This window comes from Mchenga conophoros, linkage group LG10 (assembly GCF_057382185.1).
Source record: "Mchenga conophoros isolate Kocher_MC1m ecotype Shallow Benthic linkage group LG10, M_conophoros_male_GT1.1, whole genome shotgun sequence".
NCBI classification, from domain to species: Eukaryota; Metazoa; Chordata; class Actinopteri; order Cichliformes; family Cichlidae; genus Mchenga; species Mchenga conophoros.
In genome coordinates this window covers 36,498,863-36,508,855 of record NC_140535.1, presented here as the reverse complement: position 1 = coordinate 36,508,855, position 9,993 = coordinate 36,498,863, and the positions used below count along the sequence as shown (strand labels likewise).

Genomic DNA, 9,993 nt, shown 5'->3' with positions numbered 1-9,993 from the left:
TGGCAGCATGAGTACGAGCATTTCTTTTATTTTTGCTGATGCCCGTGATGCCGCCCCCCACCACGATGCCGTCCCGGGCAACCGCCCGTGTCGCCCGTAAACTGCTACTGATAATACCTCCCACCCACTCTATGACACGCTGGCTATCACAGCAGCAGTGGGAGAGGGAGATTACCAGATAAACATAAACACGCACCATCTAACACACTGGGAACACTGTAATAGTTACACCCTTTTCACACACGCTCTTTTCTACTCTGGAATATTCTCGTCAATTTTCTTGCTATTTATTTGTAATCCCCTCTGTTAATCCTTGGTATTTATAACTGAGTGATCTGCATACGTTAGTGCTATTTCTTAAATGTGTAAAATCTGTAGCATATTGTATTATTTGGAGTTTAGTCTGTTACTGTTTTTACCATTTCTTCCTGGAACAACTATAACCCGCAAAGTTTCCTCAGGGATTAATAAAGTATTCTGATTATGATTGTTTCAGGATGACCTGCCATTATCCAATAACACATCTGCTTACCTGTATCTTTGGCACCTGATGGCTTTGAATTTTTCTTGTCCATCTTCCATTGGTTTTAATTTTGCACTCCAGTATGAATTTCTAAGCAGCAGATCAGAGATCATCCCCCTACTCGCTGAAAATGCTACTCAGGGCCATTGATCAGTGATCATGTGGAGGGTGTGGAGGATAAGAGAGGCACGGACGGGACTCTCTCTCTTTAGCCTTCAGCCATCAACATAGACAAGGCAGTTCATATGGTTCATCTTCATTTACACACAGCGCACCTCCATCTTTCCGGCGCCGTAGGAAAGCCCATAGCAAACACCGTGATGACATCACGTACCTCAACGTCTCGACCAAAGTTACCCCGTCACCACGAGTAAGGGCGCCAGCAGATATAGTAATTTCACTTGAAAATAGAAACCAGGTTAATGAGAAAGAGAGAAAATTCAGATCGATCAGTGAGAGTGATGCTTTTAAATAAGTCGTCAGCTGACGTTTCCTCTGCACAGTGAAGCTCCTCCACTTTAGGCTGAACGGTTTATTACAGCGCAGATTCTCCACTCCGAGATCTCACTGTGATTGGATAGTGAAGCAGCAGGTGTGGCAGGTACAGCAAACTGAGTTTCCGGTAGGGCATTTCGCACCTGTGTTAAACACAGTCGGTGTTTCCCTGCACTGGTTAGGTAGAGGCGAGCTCTTTCCAGAGTTTGAGGATCCGGACTCGGAGCTGAAGTTGTCCGGCAGAAGCAGCAACAAGCGCAGATGGCAGCGAGTGTACCGGCAGGTGAGTCGGTGGGCTTTATTTTACCTGCGGATACCGACAGCGTCAGGATCCGGAGTTTCTCGCTGAGGGAGAACCTGTTAGACCAGTGTTGTGCCAGAAACTGATTTCCAGTGTTTCCGTGTGTTTTAATGCGTAACGTCTTTACTTTATATTGGTAAAGAGACGTTAGTGGACAAGATTTACAAAGCGGCTACATTATAACCAATCCGGTCCTTTTTGGTCACTTAAACTATTGTTGTATTTCTCTGCTGTCCTCTTGCCCAGTTTCCTCCCAAAAAACACATTTTTAATGCAATTTTAATTTTTTACTAGATAAATAAAGGATATATAAAAGTCACAGAACAAATATGTAGTTTTTACCAGATCATCAGTAAGAACTCTTTCATTTATCTGTGTGTCTGAATAGTGGGGGCAAGGAGAAACAGTAAGGACGAACCTGTGAGCTGTAAGTCCAGATGTTTGTATAAACACACACAGCTGTCGCTGAACCTGAGATAAAGAGTCAGTTTAGGGAATCAAACAGTGAGCTGACATGTGTGTCTGTGTTCAGTGAGGCTGGTTCTGGTTGGGAAGACTGGAGTAGGGAAGAGCTCCAGTGGAAACACCATCCTGGGAAAGGACGTCTTCAGAGCAGCAACTGGTTCTGCCTCAGGTAACACACACACACACACACACACACACACACACACACACACACACACACACACACACACGAGGGTGTCTAATAATATGAAGGTCTCTGTCTGCACAACCGAAACAAGGACTAAGAAACAGAAGGTCGCAGGCAAAGGTGCAAGAGCAGTTTTAAATCAAGATCAAATCTAAAGAAAGTAGAAGTGCTGCCTCTCTCCTAGCAGCTGTACCTGTGGAGATACTAGGTTATTTTCAGAAAAGTTCCCCTTTGACCTTGAGTTCAAGGTCAGAGAGATTCAAATAGGTCCAAGATCACAAAAAGCTTATGCTGGCTTGCTCTGGAGTTATCACATTCACAAACTTGGGCATTCACACCACCCGCCTCCACCTGTGGCCAGGCCTCTGGAATGGATGAGACTCTGCCTGAGGGCCTTAAGGCTCTGGATTTCCTGGTTGAAATGCGTCTGTAACTTCTGGAAGTTGTGGGTGATGCCTCTGGACCAGAAGATTGGGTGGTGGTCGCCCCGTTCAAGAGCAGGGATCAGTGAACAGTGATTCTTGGTCCACACTGTTCATTCCTGGTTGGAGTAAAGTTAGAAGACTTTAAGTAAGGCATTACTGACAGTTCAACAGTTGGAGGCTTTACCAGTGCATAGAGCTGAGCACGGAAGCTGGTCGGTCTGCATTCCTGTCCTCACCTGTGGCAACGAGCTACGGGCAGATACAAGCTGCAGATAAGGACTAAAGATGGCACGATTTCACTTTTTTATGTCCGATACAATATCATAAATCTGGATATCAGCCGATACCGATATAAATCCGATATAGCGTTTTTTATAATCAATCAAACTGTTTTTTTTAATATCTTGCTACATTTTGTATAAGTTCAGTTCATTTTTATTTCAAACATTTCAAACATGTGCCTTCACAATCATTACAAAATATCGTTCCATTATTTGTTTGAAAAGGAGTAGGCTGAAGTATTTACTTATTTGTCCCTACCCCCTCAAGTTTTACCTCTCATTCATTTAATTTTTTTTGTCTTAAATTAAACAAACAACATATGAAACCTATGAAGTAAAACAAAACATAACATACATAAATCAAAAACAAGAAATTAGCAAGCCCCACCACCGTATAGTTTCTTTCATATGAAAAATACAGAATGTGTATATTTGCAGATACACAAGTTATGGAAAAACAACAACAAGTTCATACTCAAGTTAAAATAAACAACAACACTAAAGCTATTCTGTTACACCTGTGTGTAAAAAAATACACTGCACCCAAAATATTTCATAGTTCAGCAAAACTGATCAATCTAATAAACTTAAACCTGCTCCATCCTCCCTATTCTGGTATTTTAAAGAGTACTTAGCTGAAATATTAAGCACCCTAACCAATAGGGTTGCAAACTCCCAGCAAAACCCCCCTCCCCCCAAAAAATGACCGAACCACCCCCACCCTCCACCTCGTGATGCTTAACTGATGAAATCAACTTTAATTTAATGCACGTTTTTAAAAAAAAAAATGCCCAGAAATAAATTATTTTTCAAGAATAATTAAATAGATTCAACATCTTTCTTCAGCAGACTGCACAGATGGTTCCCAAAGGAAAAAGTACTACAGCTTACCAGGGTATATTAGACTTAACAGTTACTACAGTAATGGACTTCTGTACATTTTACATCAGATTAAAACTTTGGGTGTAAGATTCAGATAATTAATTAAAAGCTCGACATTTTAAATGAGAATAAGAAAGAAAAGTATGTCTTTGTGCCCCCTTTTCCCTGTTCATGCCCTATCGGCCCCCCTGGCTAAACTTTGCTAGATCCGCCCCTGCACAGTTACGTCAGCTGTAGAAAAAGATCCTGGAGTAGAAAGTAATATTAAATAAATTCTAACAACAGCTGATCAAGCTTAAACGTGCTGCTGTTGTTCAGCCGCTGGTTTCCTCTTTCTGCTGCAAAGTGAACGATAAACAAACGAGAGACGATCAGCTGATCACTGATCAGTTTCATGATTGAAGTAGGGGCGATTCTAGGATCAGAGCTGTGGGGGTGCCGAGCACCCAGAGAGCTGCCCAGCCAGGCAAGATAAACTTTACGCGTCACGATGAGACGTCGTCCCCGTCTCTGTCAGTCCCTGCATCCTTAAATGTTGTCCCGAGTTGTCTCTGACTGTCTCCTTGGTGCATTTAAGCCCCTGTTCCTCCCTGTCCTCACCGTCTGCTGTCTTCGTCTCCGCTATCAGTCATCATAATTTTACCATCTCTGTGCAAGTCTGCAAATTTCTTTATTAAATCATAAGATTCTTAAATTCATCAAGTCTCTCTGTGCCTGGGTCCTCGTCACAAAACATGACATCACTGCTTTGCACATTTTAACACAATTTAATCCCACATTTGTGAAAGAAAAGCAAAACACTTTTTTAAAGTCTGTAACAAAACCATCAAATCTGATCAAGGTTATTTAAATGTTGCCAAAATAGAATGGATTGGAATAAAAATACATATATTAACCTTAATTACTGGGAGAATAATGAATGATGCTCACAGTGAGTAAAAAGTAAACTGAGTGCATTTTTTGGACAGAGATTCACTTTTAATGTGTTTGTATAATACAGATGCATAAAAACTAGGGGTGCAACGATATTCGTATCGATATTGAACCGGAAGAGCGCAGGGCAAGCTAGCGAGACAGAAGTTAAGCTCTCCTTGCAACATGGACCTCGCCCACCCTCATTCAGATCTGGCGTTTGGAATTATTTTGGTTTTCATGTGACGTATGACCCTGAAGGTAAGCGAGTCATGGACTAAAGTGGGAGCTAGTGTGTTAGCGCAGTTAGCTCGTTAACGTGTTGGCCGTCTAGCCCCACGCACGGGGCGATCCGCGGTAGCTCGTTAACGGAGATTTGCCGTGTTGTGGCGTTAAGGTCATTTCAACGAGATTAACCTGAAAGCACTAGTGGGAACACAACGAATATGACTGCACATTTACACCGACATCATCCTAGTGCAAAGACAAAGATGAGTGATTCCTCAATCAGATACAGGGCTCGCAATATCACTAGCCCGACGTCCTGGGGCTAGCGATTTTTCCAGTCGGGCTACCAAAATCTATCTCTGCCCTGCCCGTCGGGCTATTGTAGGAAGGAAAAATATATGTCAATGCTTTTGCATTCTTTCAGAAATGTAGCTGGGTAATTATGTCATTGGCATCGGTGAGCCACTGTCAATATGTGACATATTGAAATCGCGTTTGAATTTGCGCTTGTTTTTTTGCTTTCACTTTGCAATCGTGTGAACTGTGTATAGAGAGCGACAGCACTGATCTGTGAGTGATGATAATTTGTGCACCAATTCCTCTGACATCGTCTTATTAATCGTTAGCTTACTATGCAAACATGACAAGTGAAATCTCCCGCAGCTTAAACATGTGAGAGGTTGATCGCGCAGAGAATCGCTGAGCTTATGTGAGCGTGTAAAAGCAGCAGGATATATATTTTAGTTCTGCTGAGCCAAATAAGACAGGTCAGGGTGAAGAAGTGACAGCCAAAGAAAAGCTTACCACAAAACGGAGAAGTTATGACAAATCAGACTATAAGGCAAAAAGAAAGTGCAGCTTTATGGTTTCATGGACAAAAGAATTTCTGTGGCTGCAATATGACGAGCTAAATAACCAGGGCTGCACATAAGTGGTCCGCAGGTGCGCATTCGCTGTCAAAATAAAAAACACACACAAGGGTTAGGGTTAAATTTAAAAACTGTACTTTTGAGTTAAAATATATATTTATAATTTTAATAAATGACAAATTAAAAAGGCATGAACATTTTTTTGTATCGAAAAAATATCGAACCGTAACACCAAAGTATCGAACCGAACCGTGAATTTTGTGTATCGTTGCACCCCTAATAAAAACACTCCCAAAACAGAATAAATTATTACAAATAAATTATTACAAAATATTAATAAAAACTATAAAAATGGAGGCAACTTTCCCTGTGGTAGAATGCATGAAAAAATCTTTACTGCAGATGCTAATTTTGTGTTGTCAGATTTATGAGTTTCATGCTTTCATAGTGGTACCTGGGAGAGCTTGACATTTTCTCAGGTGGTCCACACTGTAAAAAGTTTGCTTCTTCCTGACCTTTCTCCTCACGTTCCCTCTTTGGACTCACAATCACACACATAGATTCAATTAGATGAAAAATTACATTAATATGAAAAAAAAATTCTATTAAGATCAATAACAAAAAGTCCTCTCAGTGTATTTTCAACCAAAAGGCAAATAACCAAAAACATAAAAGATATAAACACTGATCCAACATTATTCCTGATTTTACACTTTTAGCTGACGTGGCTCCTTTCTTTGAAAAATCTTCCACATATCCATTATGAACCTGGCTGTCTGTATATACACACACACACACACACACACACACACACACACACACACACACACACACACACACACAGTTATAAGGTTAATGAGCATGCAGTCAGTATCCATTTCTAACAGGACGGTGGTAACAACAGCAGCTACGGACAATTATAAGTCTTAGATTTTAAACAGGCTGTAAACATTTCAATGGGAGCAACAGGACGGTCAGATGTGGCTGATTTTACAGAGCAGGACGGATTGTAGGGCAGCAAACATCGTCAGAAAACACGTTTTCAACACTGCAGGTTACCTGGTGTAATGTTTTTCCTACCAACTATATGAAGAGTAACTGAAGGTTAAATGCAGCCAACATGTCCTGTTTTAAGCCAGACACTTCCACCTCTGCTCCGCTGCGTCTCAGCCACCATCCTAGACCCAGAGCAGGGGAGACGCAAACTGGAACAAACCATTTTGGGAGGGGGGGTTATCTTTACTTTTGTTGCTAACATGTTACGTCTCAAACAAGTACAGTACTGTGTGTTTTTTATATTTTTAGTAGTGTGTCACACAAACAGCAAATGATGTAAAAAAAAAAAAAAAAAAAAAGTAAGAAGTCTTTGGGGGTGCTTTGATTCATTTTGGGGCTGAAGCACCTCCAAAAATGGGCTAAAATCGCCCCTGCATTGAAGTAGCAGCAGGAGAGAGAGGCAGTCGCTCCAGATATCGGTTGTTAAGCTTAACGCTGTGATGCTTAACAAACATTCAGAGATGAACTTGCACACTTGCTTTACTTGTCTGGATACATTTCTCTGAGATTAAATGCAGGTTTGGTAGCGAGCCTCCAAATGCTCAACCAGACCGCTGACAGGTCTCGTCCGCCGCAGCCGCTCTATCACCCTCCGACGTGCTACGGTTATGAGCTGAGTAACACCATGTCGCACGTTTGGTGAGGTGCTTTTTTGATATTTAATGGATCGGATTACATTTGTTGTTTCTCTCCGATATCCGATCCAGTAATTTAGGTCAGTATCAGACCAATACCGATGCGTAATATCGGATCGGTCCATCTCTAATAAGGACAGACTGGAGCGTTTACCTCAGAAGAGCTGCCATGTGTGTCTATGCCATTTGTTACAGAGTATATCATCTGCACTCTGATGAAGAGGGTGAAATGATTATTTATGTTTAGACATGCCAAGAGTTTCCATAAAGTTCACTTTTTTAAAAACAAGAGTCTAACTGATCTGTTTCCTCCTCAGTGACGGCTGAGTGCTCCAAGCAGCAGGAGAAGCTGTTCCAGAGGACCATCTCTGTGGTGGACACTCCCGGCCTCTTCGACACCACGATGTCTGAAGACGCCGTGAAGAGGGAGATCTCCAAATGCATCAACATGTCGGCCCCGGGGCCCCACGCCATCCTGCTGGTCATCAGGGTGGGACGCTTCTCAGCAGAGGAACGAGACGCCGTGAAGAAGGTGGAGGAGATCTTTGGAGAGGGTGCCTGGAGGTACACCATGATCCTCTTCACCCACGGAGACAAAGTCAAAGCAGACTTTGATCACATGTTGAAGACAGCAGGGACTGAGCTGCAGGAGGTCCTGAGGAAGGCTGAAAACAGATACCACGTCTTCAACAATCTCAGAGCCAACGACCGTGGTCAAGTCCTGGATCTGCTGAAGAAGGTCGACAAGATGGTGGCCGACCACAGAGGAGAGTTTTACTCCAACAAAACCTACCTGCAGGTGGAGGAGATGCTGAAACAGAGAGAGTCAGAGCTCAGAGAGTTCTACGAGAAGAAGCTGACGGAGGAAATCAAAGCAGTGGAATTAAAGTACGAGAAGAAGCTGAAGGAGGCTCAGGAGGAGAAACAGCAGGTGGAGAAGGAATGGCAGTCTGAACGGGAGGAGGTGCAGCGATATTATCGAGCTTTAGCGAGCGGAGTTCGTCAGTTTGTGGAGCAGGTGGCCAAAGATGCCTCCTTTGATAAAATCCTTAAAAGGTTCCACGAGAAGCTGAGGCTGAACTGAGCTGCTCACACTTCCTCAGCAGACTGAAGGTTCACTCTCATCCTTCATCTGTTCTGTTTAATCCATGATGGTAGTGCATCCAGGTCATGTGATCACTGTCATGGAAGCCCATGAGTGGACAGACTGACATCAGACTCCAGCAGCCTGTTTTGTGTACATGTTTATGCATCTTCTCTTGTTCTTTTTCTATGTGTGATGAAAATGAACCCTCTGTTCACTTTAATGTTACACTGAGTGAGGAGCTGTAAAGAAACAGGAAGTTTATGAATCCCACAGAAACCGTGATCAACCTCGATCTTAATGACAGACTTTCAGCTGTTCATGTGCAGATGGAGAAATGATGCCATGCTCTGAATCTGTGCTAGTTTAACGTGTGGCCAAAGTGCATCGTGACCAGTGTCTCATAAGGAAATGTAGCATCTATGAACACATCTTCATGTTTGTCTCATGATTTTGATGTATTTTGTGTAACCTGGAGAAAGTGCTTTTATATACCATACTTCACTGTCAAAGTTTGTTTAATGTCACTTTTTATTACTGACAAAATAAAAAGATGAAATTTTCCTTTTTTTTTCATCCCTCATATTTTGGCTGCGTTCACGCTGCAGGTGAAAGACTTTTCTGACCCTATGTGACCCATCTATCCGATCATGACAGTGTGAACGGCACAAATCTGATATTTTCAAATCCGACCTGGGTCACTTTCGTATGTGGTCCTGAATCCGATACATCTCCGATGTTTTAGAAAGCGACTGCTGTTTTATTTAATGCGACTTGCGGTCAAGTCGCATTAAATCCGTCTTTTACGTTACTGACACAAGACAGACGCCGATTATTAGCAGTGGAGAAGACATCGCGAACGCTTCCTGGCCATCCAGTGTAGATGTCAGTGAAACTGTTGGGAAGACAACGTTGGAGAAACTTGAACATTTTATTTGTTCTGTATAATCTGCAGATTCTGACAGAAATCTGCAGCTATCATTTGAAGCAGCGCTCCTCTAAAACAGCAATAAGGATCATTATTAGGCCAAATGTAAATAACAAAAAACTTTATAACTTAAAGCAAAAATTGGGAAACGTAAAGTCCGAAGTCTTTATATTGAGGCCATCAGTCAAACCTTGTTTGGTCTGGGTCTAAACAGAGCGCGTTGTGTGACGTCTTCTTTTCAATTCAATTCAATTTTATTCATATAGCGCCAAATCACAACAAAAGTCGCCTCAAGGCGCTTCATAGATACAGAGAAAAACCCAACAATCATATGACCCCCTATGAGCAGCACTTTGGCGACAGTGGGAAGGAAAAACTCCCTTTTAACAGGAAGAAACCTCCAGCAGAACCAGGCTCAGGGAGGGGCGGGGCCATTCTACTTTTAAATACTCTAGGAACAACAAGTAGGCCTGCAGAGCGAGAGCGAAGTGCTCTAATAGGGTGATATGGTACTACAAGGTCATTAAGATAAGATGGGGCCTGATTATTTAAGACCTTGTATGTGAGGAGCAGGATTTTGAATTCTGGATTTAACAGGAAGCCAAAACAGGAGAAATCTGCTCTCTCTTTCTAGTCCCTGTCAGGACTCTTGCTGCGTCGGAAACTATTCAATCCTTCAAATCACGGTTAAAAACCCATTTGTTTAAGCTTGCCTTTCAAAC

At 42.3% G+C, this 9,993-nt stretch overlaps 1 protein-coding gene across 1 annotated transcript; it reads left to right on the top strand.

Moving 5' to 3' along the window:
• Nucleotides 1-1,000: 1,000 nt before the first annotated feature.
• LOC146566437 (GTPase IMAP family member 7-like) lies at nt 1,001-8,907 on the top strand. Its single transcript, XM_085290071.1, has 4 exons — nt 1,001-1,301; nt 1,708-1,746; nt 1,852-1,953; nt 7,577-8,907. Exons 1-4 carry the CDS (start codon nt 1,280-1,282, stop codon nt 8,341-8,343), a joined length of 930 nt encoding a protein of 309 aa, XP_085146197.1. The 5' UTR covers nt 1,001-1,279; the 3' UTR covers nt 8,344-8,907.
• The last annotated feature ends 1,086 nt before the right edge of the window (nt 8,908-9,993 follow it).